Source organism: Plasmodium malariae (assembly GCF_900090045.1).
Source record: "Plasmodium malariae genome assembly, chromosome: 6".
Classification (NCBI taxonomy): domain Eukaryota; phylum Apicomplexa; class Aconoidasida; order Haemosporida; family Plasmodiidae; genus Plasmodium; species Plasmodium malariae.
The window spans coordinates 789696-811316 of NC_041780.1; the positions used below are offsets into that span (position 1 = coordinate 789696).

Below are 21621 nucleotides of genomic sequence, written 5' to 3' on the forward strand. Positions count from 1 at the left end.
GTTTTGTCAATATATTTCAAAATTTTTTATCTGGTTTATATAAGGTTTTTTTTTTCTTTTTCTTTCTTTCATTTGATTCTTTTTATATAAAGAAAAATAAATATTTCATATAAATATATGAATATTATATAACAATTTGTAAAAGGGTCTTTTCATTAAAATTTTATTACTGTGATTATATTTCTTACACTATTTTCTTCATTTTTTTTTTTTTTAAGGTATGCTTTCACCATAGTTGTTAATTCACCAAGAAATATAGAAAAACTGCAAAATATTATGTATACAGGAAAAGGGAAGAAAATTAAAAAAGCTTTTTTTTTTTTTATTTTATAGACTTAATTTTGAATAATAGGCAGGCGTAGGATGAACACTAGTACATATTATATTCATCGTATGATGAATTCTCTGAATAATAGTTAGACCTTTATAAATATTAATAAAAAAATAAAATTATGAATAGAACTAATATAATATAAATATAAAAAATGAATAAAAAAATAATAAAACATATAAAGGTGAAATTATATTATAAAATGTGTGCATACCATAAATAGAGAAATATAGATATTAAACACTATAGTGTAAGTACATGTGTTATCTCTGAAGAAGCGAATTCTAGAAATGAAGTGAAATTTATAAAAAATTGATAATCTAAACAATTTGTTAAAACATATGTAGCTTATTTATATTAGGGGAAATAGAAAAATCTAACCAATATAAGTATTTTTTAAGAAAAAAAAGAAAAGAAAAATAGATTAACTCAGTTACTATAAAAATATTATAATCACATCTTTTTTTTTTTTTTTCTGAATATTTAACATATATTTTTTTAAATTATTATAAAAAATATAATGATTTATAAATTTCTTTTATTTGGATCGCGGTATTTTTTCATATGTTTATTATCGGTTCTAATTTGTTTAAACAATCTAATTATTTTTTGGCATTTCCGAAGTTTAATTATGTAGTAAATTACCACTGCAATACCAACACAAGCAAGGGCAACAATAATTTTTTCATTTACATGTAATATAAGAAGCATAATTACAGCTAATACGATGATAAGTGGTGGAGATATTATTCTATATTTTTTCATATAATATAATATTTTTCCGAATATACTTTTTCCCTTAATTAAGTCATCGTCGCAAATAATATATTCTGATTTCATTAATCGCAACATCCCCAATTCAATATGTCTATCTAATTTTTTAAAAATATTAATTAACCTTGGCCTAGAATGTTCTTTTTCTTTAATATTATATTTCATCATTTCAAAGCGCATTCGACTTGTGTCTATATTTCCCATTTTATAGTAATTATAACATTCTACTATATCAGGGAATGCTCCAATGTCAATATCGTATTCTGTTATATCTGCTGATTTTTTTAAATTACCGTTAAATTTTAATTGATTGGATTGTTTTTCAGAATGTTTTCCAACTTTGAACTCATTATGTTTTTTACGTTTATCACTGAATTTGAATGGGTATGTTGATTTTTCAGAGTTATCATAATGTTTTGAAGTATTTATTCGTTTTTTGAAGGTATAATCATCTGCATCTAGTACATTTGTTGTTGAGTCTTTTAAAGATTTATATAATAACACAGCTTCTTCTGCTTCATCTTTTAATAATCTGCTTAATCTTAAATGTAATGCATTGTTATTTCTAATTTTGTTATCACACGTTTTACCAAAGTTAGTTGACTAAAAATTAAGATAAATATTCAAAAAAAAAAAAAAAATATATGTTCTATAAACTTGAAGTCCATTATAAAGAGAATATATGACAAAATAATGTGGTACAGAAAAAATTTATATCTAATCTTTATCTTACCTTATTTGAGTATTCCCAAGTCCATATTAAAAGGGTAAACACAAAAATTTTAACTGAAAAGAACATTTTAGTTTTTACTTCTAAATAGAATTTATTTAATGTTGCTAAATCACTGTTATATATAAGATAAAATGTATCTAAAAGTTTTTCTTTGTATTATGCATTAATAAAGTTCCTTTATGTACATATATTTAAATATATATATATTTTAAGCCTTTGTATTTTTATTATATTTAAAATATTTTGCCATTTGAATAATATTATATTATAAAATAAAAGAATACATAAAAAAATAAAAATATTTTAGTACTTGATTAACAAAAAAAGAATTAATCAAAATAACTTTAAATATGCCAAGTTTTATAAATATTAAAGATGTAAAATTATCTAGAAAACTAAATAATTTTATAAAAATAAAAATGATGCTCTATGTAAACTATGTCCAATAAGTATATAATACATATATATATACATATATATATATATATATATATATATATATATATATATATATATGTACATAAATGTGTTTCTTTTATTTATTTGGATGTATTAGCGAATTAAATTGATATACCATAAATAATGTATAATTTTTACATGTAAATATTGAAACCATGGAATTTATTATTTTATAAATCACTAATTGAATTAAAAATTAACGTTAACTTTTGAAAAATTACAGTATTATTAATATATATAAAATTTCTTAAAATTATTTAGAAAAATAATACTGGAAAAAATGAAAAAAATAATATTATTAAGGAAATAAGTCAATAATTTTATGTATTACAATATACATTAAAATGAATATTATATAATAATATAATGTATATATATTTTTACATATAATGTATTTTTTTTTTTTGCATAAAATAAAACAAATTGATCATTAAATATAATATAATATAATAAATTATTTTAAAGGACAACATATTTATTGTTACAGTAGTTTTATGTAGAATATAAAATAGACTTTGTTTTTTTTTTATAACTCAGCAGCAAAATTATTTTTAAAGTTCATTATAAGTGTACTAAATTATTTATATTTAAGATCCTTAATTCAATTAAATAATATTCTGGGAAAAAATATAAAAGCATTAAATTTGAAAATATTATATTATCGTTTAATTCCCATTGGTATTCTTTTTTTTTTCGAAATTCATAAATATGGTTAAGTTAATAAATACATGAAAAAAAAAAAAATAAATATTAAAAATAAGAAAAATAGAGTAAGGCCAAATATAAATATATATATAAATACTTTTTTATTTTTTTCACCGCAAGATGCATAATTATGTACTATTCTCCTTACAGCTTAAACGTTGTTTTTTATAAATATTAAATTTATTCAACGTTTTTCATCATTAGTCTTTATTTGTGCTTAACTCATTTTCTTTTATTATTGTAAGTACTTTTTATTGTGATTTTTAAGTTTAATATTTTCTTTTTGTCTACTTTCATATTAATTCAGAAAACTATTAAGAAATATACAAAATACTTGAGATAATTCGCATATAATAATTATAACAATTTTCAATAATGAGAGGATAAAACTAAATGAATTTTTAGAAAAATAATTAAGCAACAGTGACATAAGCATAAATATATTTTTCAAACCGTAGGTAATATATTCTTTACTATTTCTTTTTAATTAACAAAGGTGTTACCAACAATTTTATGTATTTGCACTTGTTATACTTCTAATAATTTATTCAGGAAAAAAATATATTATAAAATTCATATAAATTTATAAATATCTAATTTTATACTTACTATAAGTGTCTTTATCAATAATTATAAGTGTATTTTAATTCCCTTATAAAAATATTAATTACATATATCTTTTAGGAAATACCTATATAACAAAAAAAAAAAAAAAATGTTGGAGAAATAGTATTAATGTATTATTTTACAAATTAAATGTGAAATTTTTTTTTTTTCTTTAATTTAATTATTCTGATTTCATGGCTACTCTTTTAAATATATTGTTTATTTAAATTAATATATGAAATGTGCGTATTTTTAATGTTGTTTTCTAAATTATATATTGTAATATGGGTATGATAATTTTTTAATAGATACTTTAATAATTATTATGCGTAGTCTACAATATTAATAAGAATACTCTAAAAATTACAAATATGTAAAATATATGTTATTCAATATTATAAATAATTAGGCATTAGTCGTAAATACGTGCATTTTATTATTTTAATGAGATATAACTGTTATCATAACTTAAAAAATTAAAAAAAAAAGACCAAATTATTAAGAACACAAAACAAAGAATGTATATATTTCAAGTATTTTTATAAAATATTCTCACATATATGCTTATTGTTGTCTTATACTTAATGTTATAATTGTCAGTAGTACCATTTATTCTTCATAGTAATAAGATTATGAAATAAATTTCCCCAAAACAGACTCAATATATTGTTACAATCTTATAAGTACATTGAATAAATCAGTCGTTTGCATTCTAAAAATATTTAAAACATTATGTTTAACTTCTGAATGACCTGACTTTCAGTGGTTAGTTTATTTATGAAATTACATGTTCTACTTTTATGTACTAACTCAGATATAGTTAAATTTAGTGCTTCAAAAGCATACAAAAACATTGCATCAGCTACATGTTTAGTAAAACAAATAGGGTGATCTGTTAATAAAGTAGATTCATATGAATAAATATTATGCATTAACTTTTCTATTATTATATATAATAAAAATTATTCACTATTAATCTTTTGCATGTGTAACATCATGAAGTGTATACAAAAGAATTATCATCTAGTAAAAACTATTATAAATATAAAAATATTTAATAATGTGTACATTATATTACCTAGGTAGTGAGTTTCTTAAAATGTTCATTAGCTATTCAAGTATTTCATACCGTTTAATATATTTAGTGAATATTTTAATATATAAATTTGATGTAAATTTTCCGTAGGAACATATATGTATGGTTGCATAATATGAACAAGAAAAAAAAAATATATACATATTTATATGATATGAAAAATACACATATAATGTACTAATTAAGACACATTCGCATTAGTATTGTGTAATACATAAATGAAAAGAAATAGTAAAAGCATAGGAAATTAAATTTAATAAAATAGACTGAAATTTTTTACACTAAAATGACAAAATAATAAAGGGAAAAATAAAGTACGGTGCATCGTAAATATAGATGTTTAATAAATGAACATGAATTAACGCTATTATTTAATATAACATCATATAAGTAATTAGGTACAATATATTTAATTTCTCGAGTATCTGGAAATATGTATAATAAAGTAAACTTTTGTTCTTGTTTATGATATTTCTAATAACTAAAAAGTGCTAAAAAAAATATTTTTATACATAATTAAAATAGTTTTATGCATAGGTTTTTTGTTTTGTTAAGCAAAGTTGTTTTAAATAATGTATCATATATATGAAATATATGTCTAAGTATTTACATAAAATAAATATTTGTACTGTTTATTAAAATAATGTAATTAAAAATTTATGTATATAATATTTAATTAAAATATTATAAGTCATATACAAAAAAAAAAACTCTAGTAGAATAAATAGACAAAATAATATTTTCATAAGTTTATAATAAAATACAAAAAAAAAATGGTTATAATATCCATAATATATATGAACAAAAAAAGAAAAAAATATATTTAAATTGGTATATTTTAACGTAAAAAATGTGCAAAATTAATTATTTAAATAAGACGTTAAAATCCCAAGAATGAATAAATACTAGGGAGAATCTGATATCATATTAAATATATTCTTTTTGATAAAACATTAAAATGCATATAATTCACATATTGTGAACATGTTAGATGTTAATGTACACATATGAATATACATGAAATTTTAGGTATATACAAATTATTGAATTTTCAAATAAAAAAATTCCAAAAATGCCTTTTTTTTTTTTTGGTTGTTAGGGGATAACCTAATGAAGTTATCACTTCCTCGTATGTTCCGTAATTTTTGCATATATTATAGTATTTTATATTTTTATATAATACGTATACTGTAATACCTGCAAGCATTGCTCCTGTGCTACCAACAGTAAAACTATCGTAATCGAGTAAATGAAGCACTATGGTATACAAACTATATGATATAATTGGATAAACTACCATAAGATGACTCTTTATTTTTTTTAAAATGATACCTTCATTATCACTACGAGTTATATGATATTTTGTAAATACCTTTATAACTGCTTTTTCATACATTCGATCATATTTCTTTATATACTTAAGTATAAACTTTAAAACTGGTTTTATATATGAATTAAAGAATTTAATGGCAATAATCATTTGTTTGTTTAATTTCAGAAATCGTTCATCTACATCATTATAATTTTTTAATGTACCAGCTGTCTCATCCTTATCAATATCATTGTGATCATCAATTTTTGATGAATTATCTAATTTTTTATCTTTCCTATGGAACTGAGGTTCTATATTTGGTTCTTCAGAATTAAGTAAAAATTTGTATATATTCCATGTCTTTTTAATTTTATCATAAATATTTAATCTTTTACATAATTTTTTAAAATTATGACTATATCTAACTTTATCGTAGATTTGTTTAAAAATGTCAAAAGCATTTATAGAATTATATGATTTTTGAAAACTATCATTATGTGTGTATTTATTATATGAATCGTTAAGAATATCATTATCAGTATTTCTTTCTCTTATGTGTTCATCAAAAATATTATCATGTGTGTATTTTTTATATGGTTCTTGAAGTAAGTTAATATCAAAATTTCTTTCTCTTCGTCGTTCTTTATAATTATTATCATGTGTATATTTTTTATATGGTTTATGTAATATGTTATTATCAGTTTTTATTTTTTTTAATTGTCCTTTAAAATTGTTAGCATCTCTATTTATATCTAATATCTTATCTTTTAGAATAGTATACACTTGTTCGTCGTGAGCTTTTATTTTTTCAAATAATAATCTACTTGCCCTTCCGTTTAATGATTTGTTTTTACTAATTTTATTATCTATTGATTTACAAAAAGTCGTGAACTAAAAATTAAGATATATATAATCAATTTATAAAAATTAAATTTATTTACTTAAAAATAAAACATTCATTTTAAAAAGGAAATATAAAAAAATTATAAGATGAAAAAAATTCTAAAATTTTAAGTTTTCCTTACCTCATATTTATATATGCAAGGCCATATTAAATACGTAAAAGCAGCTAAGGTTTTAATGAAAAAGATTTTATTTCTTCCTCCGTCCATCGGTTCTTTAAAGATGGTAAATAGTTACTTTAATAAAAAATTGTTTAGCTACATATTAGGAATAATTTGTAATTATTTGACATAAGTTTTTTAGTTAAATAATTTTTTTTCTTTTGTAACTTCAAAATTTTCAAAATTTTTATTATATTGATCTATCTCAAATATATTTACAATGAAGTTTTTTAAGGTTTAGAACATAAAAAAAAATACATTAAAAACATTATAGGAAATATTTTATATATAAGAAAACTATTTAAAATAGTTCAATTATAAAAAATAAATTTTAAATTGAAAAAGTAGAACAAAACGTTAAAAAAATAGTTTTTATGTTTTTTCATTTTCAAATTCAACAATGTTTATAATAATGTTGAAAAGAAAAAAAACATACATACATATAAATATTGAATATATGATTTCCGGTCATATTATATTGTCAGTTAATGTTGTACATTAAGTTGTCCGGGGCAAATTATTAAAATAGCGAATTTATTATTTTATACATATAAATAAATCATGTGGAAACATTAATATTTTAAAATAAATATTTTTCTTTAAAATTATTTAATCTTTTCAAAAATTTCTTAAGTTTTAAGATAAATAATGTTTTTTTAAAATTATTCAAAATAAAAAAAATATATATAGATGCAAAAACTGAAAGAATAAGGCAATAATAATAATTTTAGAAGCTCTATTTCATTCATAAGCCATATTATTTATAATAAATATATAAAAGTCAAATAAAATATATATCTATATTATGTTAAAAATATAAGACCACTAGGACATGATTTGCATATTTGTTTTTTAACTTAAAGTTCCCTTTTTGTTGTTGTATCATATGTGATAAAGTTAAAGCTTATATTTTTTTTAAAAAAGGTTAACAGTATTTCATATATAATTTGGGGTTTATAAAATACATTGAATTAAGATAAACTTAATATTAAAAAAAAAGTGAAAATGAAAATTTTTAAAATAAAAACAAAATCCTCTTAAAAATATGGATACAGTAAATATATAAAATATTAAGTTGTGTTAACTGTATATAAAAAGAAAGGTAATATAATAAATGCAATATATACATGTATACATATTTACAATGTTATAAAGAATTTATATTTAGTTATTTCGTTGGTAAAACAAATATTGTATTGGGGATTGCTTATTTGTTATTTTATATTATGTTACAAAAATTTAAGATTGATTAGAAGGGGTTTTAGTATTACTGTTTAACTTAAATATAAGGAACGAATTAAAGATTAGGTAACTGACGCTTTATATAAAAAAAAAAAAAAATTGACCAAGAAATAAAATAAAGAATTATTAATTAAAATTATATGTAATAATAACAGCTTTACAAAAAATTAAAAGGCCATTAAAAAATTTTAATCTTTTCATGTGATATACTTTGTCCATAATTTCTTCCATTATATTTTAATAGAATTGTGCGTTATTTATATTTTACACACAAGGAGACGATAATGAATATTGTTTATTCTTTTTCGTTTAATGTTCCTATAATAATTCACTACCAATTTTAATTGTGTGTTAGATATGTATATTCATGTTTATCATTATTTTTGTTTTTGTTGTTGTTTAGGATGAATAACTATAGTTAAATGGATGAATCTTAAATTATATGACTTATCCTTTTTAATTATAAATATTTATTATAATTATATGGTAAATGTTACAATAATATAAATGTATTTTTAAACCATAAAAATGTTTTAGAACAAAATGTGGTGATATCTCTTTAAAAATATAATGCAAATATATCTCATTTAGAATACTTAATTGTATATATCTTAGTATCATTGTTATTGTGAATTTTAAAAATTTGCGAGTATTATGATATAAATAATTATAATTTTTAAATTTGTTTAAAATTTTGTTTTCCACTACAAATGATAAATCTGATACATATACAAGTAAGATTTTTATAAAAATTTATTTAATGCTAAAATGTTTAGAAATTAAAAGTGCAAATTTATGTAAATAATATACGAAGTTGTTATGTATAAACTATAAGGCATAATCTGAATTCTAAGTAGTAAACCATAAATCAGTCGAAAACTATAAAATCTTAGAGTAGGGTTCAATATAATAAAGCCATAATGTGGATTAAATATTACATTTCGAAATTATTACATTCATAAATTCTAAAGGTAAACGATGATTTAATATTATTAAGTTAAATGAGGCAAAATTAAATACGTTAATCCTTATTTTTATTTATTATGTATTTGAAATATAAAAATGGATATCAATTTAATTAAACATTTAAAAAAAAGATTTATGAAATAAAAAAACACATCGCCTGAACATAAATATAAATTAAATTAATTTAGATATAATAATTTATGTTTTTATTATTATAGTTGTTACAATGCTGAGGTGAATATATTTAAAAAGTTTATAAAATTAAAAATTAATATATTAACTAATGAAGTATATGACATTACATTAATGAAAGAACATTTCATTCTTATAGTATGTTAATTTTAGAGTTAGTATAACTAAATAATTATAATAATTTTTATGGTTATTCACATAGAGTTCTTATAAAATAATATTTTTCCTTATGCCCATTACATTATTTGTATAATATATTCAGTAAATATGTAATACACTTAATGATCCTACGAATCTTTATGAGTTTATATATGTTATAAAATACGAATAACAAAAGGCAAGGTTTAAACTAGATAGTATAATTAAAATGAAGTGTAAAGCAGCAAGAAAATTAATAGATACTACTATTTATTTTTCAAGTGTTTATATGATGTTATACAAATGTGTTCTAAAATTAGGTTATTAAGAATTAAGAACTGTTTATCCATAAATTTTTATTCTCTTAAAATAGATATATATAAGATGTTATTAACAAAATTTTAACACTTTTTCCCAGTACTTCTATAACATAAAATAAAAAGAAGAAAAAATTAAAAAAAGGTAACAAGATGTTATATACTTTATAAAAAGTTTATTTGTAAAACAAAAATGTGCGAAATTAAATAAAAATTAAGATATGAAATTTAAATATAAATATATTTCACATCTTAGCTATTAAATGATTGAACATTTGTACAATAATAATATGTTAAATGTTTTATTTGAATAAATATTATATTTTAACTCTTGTTACTAATTAGGAAAAATTAAAATACTGATTAAATAATTATATTTATAAATGTTAAATTATGCAACTTTAACCGTTTTAACTTTTTATAATAGCCCTTTTGGATCATTTTAACTTATATTTCTTAAATATTCCATAATATATAAATCTACCATTTCACTATTGTATATAGACACTAGCCACTGCAGGTTGAAGTTTTACTATGCAACGAATGAAATGCACAAGTTCAGTATATATTATTTCTAATTACATTTGTAAACAGAATTTCCTTTTTCTTTGTTTTTTTACTGAATTAATAATAAAATAATTGGATAAATAATGAAAATAAAATTTTAATTTTATATACATTTAGAATAAATATTTTAGGACTAATCTTGTGTGTGTTCACGTAACATAGTAAATGAAAATAAGAATAAAAATACATAATAATTTCTTTAAAATAAATATACGAGATAAAAAAAAAAAAAATTCAACTATATAATTTATTTCGTTCATTCCGCTTATATTATTAAGATATTGTAGATATGGTATATATTAAAATAGATAATTAAATATTTGTCAATGCGAAATGTTAAATTTATGAGTTTATTAAATTTTACGTTATATATGTTGACCTCAAGATTTACTTCTATACAAAAACAAATTTACAAAGCATAAAGTAAGGAGTGTACATATTTATTAAATATGAAGAAATATTTTAAATAACAAATATTAGAAAAAAGTGAACAGATATAATGTTTTAAAGGCGTAACAAAATGTAACTTGTAGGCAATAAAAAATTAACATTTGTATTTTTACTGAAGGGATACTTGTTAGTGCTACAAGTTCAAATTTTTTATAACAGAATGTGGAAATATATGTATATATATATGAATATTGAATCTCTGTGTTTTATATAATTCTCGAATAAATAGAAAAATGTTAGTGTGTGTGCATGTAATATATATAGTTGAAAGTTTTTATGAATAATATTATGTAAAAAAATGAAGAAGTGAAAAAGTAAAGAACATGTATTATTATATTGTGAGCAAATATTTGAATTAGAAACTGATACAAATATGACAAAAAATAAATAATTCTGTATAATAAAATTAATGTATTTTTAAATATATAAAATGATAATTATATATGACGATGGTAAACTAAAGAAAATTGATGAATTTATTAAATTATAATAAAATAATCTTATATATATAAGTTGCCTTAAATAAGCAAGAAAAAAGAAGACCATAAATAGGGCCTTAATAAATGTTAATAATAACATTAATATATTTAGATTTATAAGAATAATAGTAAAATTTAATTACTGGTTAAAATATGTTTTTAAAAGAACAAAAAATAAAAATTTATTTTCTGAATGTAATACATATAATTTATTTTATTAATACAAATTGTGCTTTTATCTCACAAATATAACTAATAAATATATGATTATTAATCTTACAAACACATTAAATAAAAAAACAAAAAAAAAATTGTTTAGTAAGTACATTTTATTTCAATAATTACAAAATTTAATGAATTCCATAAGGAATTAAAACAGAAATTCTCCATATACCTTTAGTACGAATATCAAATTATATCATATAAATTGTGTAAAAAAAATAAGAGAAAACAAAAGTCATATATCATATTTTTATTAAAATTTTATACACTCACTCCTAAGCTTATATAATTTTAGGTTTACAATAATACTTACATTAAATTCAATTAATTTTACAAATAGTTTTTTTCATTTTCTATTCCAAAATCTATTGAGATCATATTGTGCTTTTTTAATTTTAGCCATTTTACTATTTTTAATTAATACAAAACCAAAATAAAATGCTATAAAAAAGCCCAAGAAACAGGATATATTTGTTAGGGTTCCAATATTTACCACTTTATAGAATAAAAATAACATTGTAACTAACATAAATACGGATAGAAACGTATGTTTCTTTATAATTTTTTTTAATCGTGAAGATATAGTTCTAGGTTTTACCTTATAATGGTTATTATAATTAGAGTTCGATGAATTTATTAACTCTGATTTAACATGTGCATCTGTATCTTTTAAAAATTTACAATTACCCAATATATTGGAATATTTGCTAAAACCAGAATCAGACTTCAATATGTCAAATAATTCTGGTTCAGATATATCCGATTGTGATTTGAAATCCTTATCATATTCATTAAGTGTTACATCTGATAGTTCAAAATCATCATCAAATTCGGACATACAAGATGGTTTTTTAAAATGGTAATTATACACTAAGGCATTAGGTTCTTTTGGAAAAATTCTATCATTTAATGTTACATTTGAACATTGTGAAAAATTAATTTCATCTTCTAATATATCTTGTTCCATATTTTTGGAACCCGTCTGTGTTAGTCTTGAAGTAGTTCTTGGTTCTACCCGTAATAATAATCTGCTAGTCCTTTCATTTAATACAATTCTTTTTCCTTTTTTGTTATTCCATGATTCACCAAAGGTTGCAATCTAAAAATTCATATAAATGTTCAATATTTAAAAAAAATATATTTATTTCTAAATGTATAAAGCTTTCAAATTAAAATGCAAATATAATAGAATAACTACTAAAAGGAAAAGAATAATCTTAAATTTAATTTTTATATCTTACCTCATAAAAATAATTCAAGTTACATATTAAAAGAATGAAGCCAACAAATATAATAAAAAATAATTTGTTATTTTTTTCAACCATGGAGAATTTACTTAGAAATGTAATATATTTGAGAATAAAAGTAAAATTTATAGATAACTGTAAAATTTTTTTAATAATATTAAATATCAATTTGGCTATAATTTTTCTTATTTCTTATATTTTTTTTTAATATATCAATATGTGAACTTTAATAAATCTCTATAGTTATTTTTTATTATGTGATAATTTTGAAAAAACACTAAAATATACCAAATTAAAAAATATTTTAGTAAATATTCTATGTAAAATTATATATATATATATAATATATAATATCTGTTAAAAAAAAGTAATTTAAATAATTATTTAATAAATATAAAATAATTTAAATTAATAGAATTGTAAATGTAGCAAAAATATTATAAATAACATTATATAAAATGAATTAAATATAAAAAAGTATACACGAGCAAATATGTTAGTACACGTGTATCCACTATATATAAATAAAAAAGTTGTTAATATGTATATAATAAAAAGTAAAATTTAAATAAAATAAATGGTGTTAATATTATATATTAATTACCTTAAAATTAATATTTTAAAATATATCATTTATAATTATGTAAAACGAACATTTTAAAAATTTTTATGAAGTATAAATATGTTTTTTAATACAGTACCTGTTATAGCAGTAGTAACAAAAAGAAAATGTAATAGATAGGAATGATCTAATTAATATAACTTACAAATTATACAATAATAGTATTAAATAATTTATATTCAAAAAATTAATGAAAAATATAACGTATAAAACATACAGTTATATTTAATTTTGTACACATTTATGCTGTGTAAATTAATGTTATATATTTATCAAGATTAAAATGAATAATACAAATTTTAGTAATAAATTTTTTTTTACATATATATTTCCCTTAAATTCATGAATTCGAATATTAATAATATTAGAACTAGAAATTCTTATAACATCTTAATTATATTTTATATGAATTTCCTTGTTAATAAAATATTAGAAAAAGTGAATAAAATATTAAAAAAAAATAAAATTATATAATTAATAGAATGCGTATTTTTAATGTTTAATAACATATTAAAAGGTAGGAAAATTTTTTTTATAATAAAAAAGAACATAAAAATTAAATTAAAAACAATTAAAAGCTTATGTTACGGTATAACTGATTAAAAATTATTACATTATGAAATGAAAATTTATGATCTTTTTTTTATTTGCTATATTATATATTTTTTTACCTGTTTTCATATTACTATAATAAATTAACAACAAATTTATTAGAAGAATAGAATATAGTTAAAGAATATCATATAATTATCAAGAATGAATAAAATACTATGTATTAAAATTTTTTTTTATTTTACAAGTTTTGAACTTTAACGTGTATATCTTATATAATAGGTTAATTTAAAAGATTAATTTTTCTTATTTTCTCCATAATAATTGTATGTAGAAAAAATAATATTCAGTTTTTCTAATAATTATGCAACATATATTTAATATATTCACGTTATAACCCTGAAGGAAATAATAGTCTAATGCGTTTTTTTTTTAAAGAATATAATTTGTTGTAGATATTATATATTTACACATAACCTTTTTATTATCATGTAGATAAAAAAGAGTATTTTATACTTTTTCTTATTTAAAACATATTCATGAGTGTATACTTGGTTTTCCATTTAAAAATTTGAACAAAATCGTTAGTTTCAAATTGTTTTAAATAATATAGTAAAAACTGGAATTTGTTAGACAAATAACTTTCGGTGTTAAAAAACCTAATTTAATGAATAAATTGCAATTTATTGATTATTTTCATTTATAAAGCACTGCATTATTATATAACTTTGAACTTTAAATAACTCATAAATTTTCATTTTTATTTTTATTAGTAAGTATTATCTAAATCAAATTTTTATATAATGATTATTCTTCAAAAGAATGAATATAATGATTCGCTCGGTATTTTTGTGCTTTTCAATTTTTAGAAGCTTCTATTTTAAAAATTAAAACAATTTATATAAACTGATCTCATATATTAATTTATTCAATGAAACATTCAATATATTGTTTCTTCTTGTGACATATAAATAAGATAAAACTTAAAAATATTCTACGAAAATATGTTGCAGTTCTGACAATGAATAAACATATTTTATGTTTCTTTAAAATATTCAATATTTAACCATGAATTTAAACAATTTTTTATTTACTTCTTTATGGAATAAAAAGGTAGGTTTCCATATAATATATACGTTATAAATTTATGTGGTGACTTTTAAACAAATCTTTAATTATAATGTTTTTTTATTTTTGTTGTTCTAGACAAAGACTTGTAAAATAATTCATATTTTGACAAAATTATTTTCATTTTATCATCTGACATAAAAGTTGTTATATAAATGATATATACTTAATGAAAATAATAAAAAGAACACTTGCAAAAGTAGTAACAAAAAATTGTTATTTCTTTTTATTAAGGTTAACAACATTATTTTTATATAGTTTAATTAACGAAAAGACACCTTGGATTTGTAATTTACACCTTGTTTACATATATGAATAATGATACATTAAAAAATATAATAATATAACTACTTTATTTAGCATTACGTTTGAAAGAAAATAACTTAAAACATACTTTTACTTGATTGTATTTATTAAAATAATAAATATATAATTTATATAATGCTTAAAATAGAATTTTTTCCGTTGCTTCAAATAATATTTTTATGTAAAATAATTTTTGATAATCCACGAAAATTAAACCTTATAAATAACATTATGTGTAGCTATAAATAAATATATAAAAAAGAAACAAATTTATTTATTATATTCCTTTGTTGCAGCTATTCTTTTATTTTGTTATTTCTTTTTCTTTTTTTTTTTTTTGTTTTTTCATTTAATAGATGCTACTTTTTATAAGGTACACATTGTATAATTCAGTAGTAAATATTAAAAATAATTTGTTAAAGGCAAAAATGGAAGAATATAATATCATTATAGATTTGGGAAAAATATTTGGACCCAAAATTTATTAGATATTTAATAAGAATATATGTTGAAAGTATAAGGATTACATAGTAACAAAATATATAAAAAAAGAAAATAAAAAAAATATTTAAGTGTGAATATTTAGAAATAAATTATTAAAAAGTAAATACTATGTTATATATTGATCTAAATAAAAATACCTCTCATAATAATTTAATTTTCTAATATATAAAAATAAGAAATATCTTAGTAAAAAACATAATATAAAGATTTATGTATTACATCAAAATTAAATATAGGATAGTGATTGATGGAAAGAACATTTTAAACTTTAATCACAAGCAATTATAAGATGACATTATGATGTATACGATAAATACAACCAGCTATATAATAAAAATGATAATAAATTGAAAACACCATATATAGGAGAGAATTTTTGTAGAACAAATAGACACAAAATAATAGCATTATTCTTAAAATTTTATTGATGAATTATTGGATATTCAAAGAATAAACACAAAAAGGGGTATAATAAAACAAAAGATAAATGAATAAAAGTTATATTATTAGAATTATCAATATAACACTAGTATGAAAAAAAAAAAAAATTAAATTAACAAATAGTTCTAATTACTAAATGATTTATCTGGTCTCCCTTACTAAGCAATTACTGCGTTTAACAACAATATTCGTTATGACATTATATTTAGTTAACAAATAATTCATTAATGCTAAGGATATTGTGGAAGTAAAATACTTGAAAAGTTGAAATAATATTACTATAAAGGAATAATAATTCTCTTCATGAACCATACATAGCATATACATAAAATAATAAAAATTATATATATGAAATATAGGAGTAAAAATTTTGTTAATAAATATTAGAATAGCGATAAACATGTTCTCTAATATAATTGTTTTATATATATTATGTTCTTTGAGGAAAAATTCAACACATATAAAAATTTTATTTGTTCTTAAATTATATTTAACATTTCTATGTGTGTATATAGTTCTAATATAAATTATTATTTACACTGAATAATTTACATGTTAAATTATTATTTTATAAGAAGTCAATATATTTTAAAAAATATATATGGAATCACATTTATCAATAGAGATAATTTGTATATATAATTTTTTTAAAATAATATTTATAAATTTATGTTAACAAATTGAAGTTATAAATACATACACTTCTATTTACTTTTAATACATAGTTAAACATCCCAGAAGTATATTTTATTTAAATAAAGAACATTGGTAGCTGGATAAACCTTAAATATGAGTAGTTTTGTCATTTAAATAACTAGCTTTTTCAAATTCGTTGTTTATACATATATATTTAAAAAAAGAAAACAAAAATAATATAAACAGAGGATTTTTCACAATAATATTAAGCATAATAATAGAGAAAGAATAAACGAGACAATGAAAATTAATCTTAATTATTAATTTTAATGAATGGGAAAATAAATGAAGTTAATCGTAGTAGTAATGTGTAACCAAATAAAAAATTATAAAAATTACAAATTAAATTCTGTCAGCATATAAAAAAATATCAATTTGTAAAACCAATAATATTAGAATTAAAACAAAAAGAAAAAAAAAAAAAAATGAGGGAATATTTATCATATAAGTATGATAAATAATAATCTAATCAAACTGTGTAAATAGTAAAAATATTAATAATTAGAGTTTATATGATAACTACAATATGAAACATAAACTATCTATTTTCATCATTAATATCTTTTGCTATGAATGAAATCACTGCAATATATTAAATTTATGGACTATTTAACAGCCGTTAATTATTATTCCATAAAATAAAAGACATCCAACTGTAAAGTTGTATACAGTTCAAAATATAAGGGAATAAAGAATATATATATATATATATACATACGTGTGTACGAAGAAATTTAAGTGAATAGGCCTTTTCTGTTTTTTGTAATTATATATAACTAAAACCATGTTTAATAGAAAATTATTTAAACGGAAAGTATTATTCATAATAATGTACCTTATTTGTTCATACTAAAAATTTACAATTCTAGAATAATTTTATGTAGTTTAATTTCATAAGCCATATTATTAAATATAAAATTTACTCTTCAAAATACTTGAAAATAATTCTTAAAATAGTATTTAATAAACAACATTTTGAAAAATTTTCTCAAATAGTATAGTGGGAATGTTCAAATAATTCAACTGTAAGAAATCAAATTTCCATTTATTTTTATCACGTTGGTTAATCTGTACAAAAATTGTGTATGCATTATTGAAATATGCACTCTCAAAAATACAGTGTAACTTCTTAAAAATATTTCGAATTTTAAATAGAAGATTCCATTCATTAATTACTAGATATAAGTTATATAAAATAATTACCCCTTCCGTACATACATATATTAGTGCTATTCTATTTTTTTAATTTTTAGTTATTTTTCATTTCGCCTGTTGTATGTAATTGTTCGTCTTTATAGTATTCATTAAAATCAATTAATATTAATTTAAATAACACAGTAATTATTAAAAGTAATAATAATATATTTTAACTTTATATTTCCCTGTGTTCATATGTTGTAGTAAGCACATCACTTCCATTATTTGTGTTATAATAACAAAGTTTAAATATTATAACTTTTACAATAATTAATATATTTTTGTAGCCCAAATTAATAATATCATGTTTTTCATTTATATGGATTAATAAATAACTATGAATATTATGAGATTAATTAAAAAAATAAATAAAAATGTATATATATATATATATATATATATATATATATATATATATCATTATACGAGTTGCATGTCCGCATATTGTATAATTAATTATTAAGTTGTCAGACTTCTTATTTATTATCTTCATTAAAATGGAATTCATTTTCCATTATTATTACATATATAGCTTTTTTTTTTTTAATTCACTTTATAAGAATTTCTTAACGAATCAATGTATAACGGATATATTATATTTTCTATGAATTTTTACATAATGCATTTTTTTTTTTTGCTAGCTTTAATTATTGCGTCATAAAGAAAATTTGTTCTTAATTAAAATTTTTCGATATAATTCTGTGTTTGTATTTTTATTTTATTTTGCTTTATATTATTTTATATCATTTTATATTATATTATTCTGTTTTATTTTATTCTGTTGTATTTTATTTTGTTCTATTTTATCCCGTTGTATTTTATTTAGTTTTATATTATGATGTTTTATTTTACTTTATATTATTTTGTTTCATTTTTCTTCATGGTTATTTTGTTTTTTATGATTGTTTTATTTTATTTTTTAATTTTTTATAATGACTGCATGTGAATTACAGAATGAAAAAAAGACATTCATTAGATTAGATGGACAGCCAAAAATTGATTCATTTTATAATAAGGATGGTTTATTATTGAGAACATATGGATGGCTTGTAAGAAATGTCATAGGTATTATATATTAATTCATGGTTTACAATCACATGCAAGAATGTCCTTTTTAAAACATAACGTCGAAATTGTAAATAATGATAAGGTTCTATTAAAAGATGAAAATAATTTTCATGTTTATAAAGACGGTTGAATAGAACATTTTAACAATGATAGATATTCAATATTTGGTTTAGATTTGCAAAGACATGGAGATTATCTGATGGATGCAACAATTTGTGTCTAAATATAAATAAATTTGATGATTTTGTTCATGATGTAATTCAATTTATTAATAAAATACATGAAACATCCAGTATAGTTGATTATGTAGATTGTACAAAATGGGATAATAGGAAGGGAAAAAAAAATAAAAACAATAATAATAGTAATAGTAATAATAAAAAACTTTCTATTTACTTAGTTGGTTTATCAATGGGAGGAAACATTATATTACGGATATTATAACTATTAGGAAAAGTAAATAATAATAACACTTCAAACCTAAATATTAAAGGATGCATATCATTATATGGGATGATTTCTGTTGATCAATTACCATCACCTAAGTCCTTTGCATTTAACTATATCTTTATGTTAATATCAAAGTGCGCTGCAAGAATTTTTCCGACAGCTCGACTTTTATCTATATACCGTTATAAAATGTATTCATATGTTAATGATGTTCAAAATTTTGATAAAATTCGAAGCAAAAAGGGTATAACGGTTATATTTGGTTATGAACTTTTAACAGATATGTATAATTTAGAAAATGATATGAAACATATTCCTAAAGATATCCCTATACTGTTTGTTCACTCAAAACAAGACAGTGTATGTCGTTATAGAAGTGTGTCATCATTTTTTAATAGACTTAATAATGATAATAAGGAGTTACATACGTTAGAGAAAATGGATCATAAAATAGTTGTTGAGCCTGGAAATGAGAAAATTATAAAAAAAATCTTCTACTGGATTGATGGTTTACATAAGGAATAAGTGGTAATTTATAGCCAAGTTTATAATATACTCATTCATTTCTTATGGAAAACACATTTAATGTAATACCTTTTAGGTTGAGGGTTTATATTTTACGTTTTAGTGTTACAATTTTGGTGGTAAGATTTCAATAAATGATATCAGGGTAATTAATATAATTATTTTTAAATGAAGAGGATTTTTTTTTTTTTTTATCATATATGCGATAACGTGTAAAAAATCGTTGTAGTATATAATTTTTTAGTTTATACTATGTAATGGTTAATTTACTATTAACGTAAAATTATATAGGTCCTATTAACATATACATTTAATATTTAAGATAACAAATTGTCATAGATTTAATTGAAAATAAAAACCGTGAAGTAAATTTTTCACGTCATGTAAATATTTTTTTATATTAAAAGAAAGAAGGTAGTTTTCTCTTAAACTTTTTTTTTTTTTTTTTTTTTTATTGAATATAATCATTATTTTATATATGTCAAGAAGACACATAAATATAAAGTAAATATAAATTTTAATTAGAGATAAAAATGAAGGAGTACAAATGAAAATTGAATGCGGGAAATACATCTGGATCAAATATGCTTTGGATATTTTTTCAGAATATGTATATAAAAACTATGAAGAATAAGAAAAAGTAAAATATAATACATATGTTGTGATAAATAATGCTAAATAATAAAAATATGGAAAGTGTTATGTAGTATGAACATAATATTACCTTTGAGGGAACTGAAAAATTTGGACGTATTCAATATTAAGGAAACTATTTATACTGTTGTAATATATTATTATCTTAAATAATGTATTCATTGAATTCATATTTTGTGAAGGTATTTACTTTTGTACATTTTTTATAATAAAATGATTTTAGTTTTTTAGGGTAAATTCTTTAATCTTTAAGTATGTATTTTATAAATTGTTCTAATTATACTGAGAAAATTTCTCTCCCCCAAAAAATATAATATAATAAAATATAATAAATCATAATAAAATTATAAATAAGTAAAATGAAATGTGTTTTTTTGTTTTTTTGGTTTATAATTCATTTTTTCTATATGAAGTCTATAAACCTCTCTTGTGAGTAGTTTCAGGAATAATATTGAAATTAGCTATTTTTATTATAGTTGTAATTCTTGAAATGGAATTATATTTCATTTTTTGTATTTTATATTAATCATGTATTTCTTTTAACAGAGACATATATATGAAATTTATTAGTCATGTAT

General features: G+C 19.3%; 3 protein-coding genes and 1 pseudogene across 3 annotated transcripts, besides 1 other annotated feature; 1 reads left to right on the forward strand and 3 right to left on the reverse strand.

Annotated features, from left to right (window-relative positions):
• Window positions 1-856: 856 nt before the first annotated feature.
• On the reverse strand, window positions 857-1904 carry PmUG01_06025500 (Plasmodium exported protein, unknown function; the record flags this gene model as incomplete). Its single annotated transcript, XM_029003828.1, has 2 exons — window positions 857-1708; window positions 1839-1904. 2 exons carry the CDS (start codon window positions 1902-1904, stop codon window positions 857-859), a joined length of 918 nt encoding a protein of 305 aa, XP_028859908.1.
• A 3851-nt stretch (window positions 1905-5755) lies between these two features.
• Window positions 5756-7128, reverse strand: PmUG01_06025600 (Plasmodium exported protein, unknown function; the record flags this gene model as incomplete). The annotated part of the gene is made up of 2 exons (XM_029003829.1): window positions 5756-6907; window positions 7042-7128. 2 exons carry the CDS (start codon window positions 7126-7128, stop codon window positions 5756-5758), a joined length of 1239 nt encoding a protein of 412 aa, XP_028859909.1.
• Window positions 7129-11999: 4871 nt separating this feature from the next.
• Window positions 12000-12978, reverse strand: PmUG01_06025700 (Plasmodium exported protein, unknown function; the record flags this gene model as incomplete). The annotated part of the gene is made up of 2 exons (XM_029003830.1): window positions 12000-12752; window positions 12895-12978. 2 exons carry the CDS (start codon window positions 12976-12978, stop codon window positions 12000-12002), a joined length of 837 nt encoding a protein of 278 aa, XP_028859910.1.
• A 6300-nt stretch (window positions 12979-19278) lies between these two features.
• Window positions 19279-20389, forward strand: PmUG01_06025800 (annotated as a pseudogene).
• Window positions 19279-20389: a sequence feature (lysophospholipase, putative, pseudogene).
• Window positions 20390-21621: the final 1232 nt, after the last annotated feature.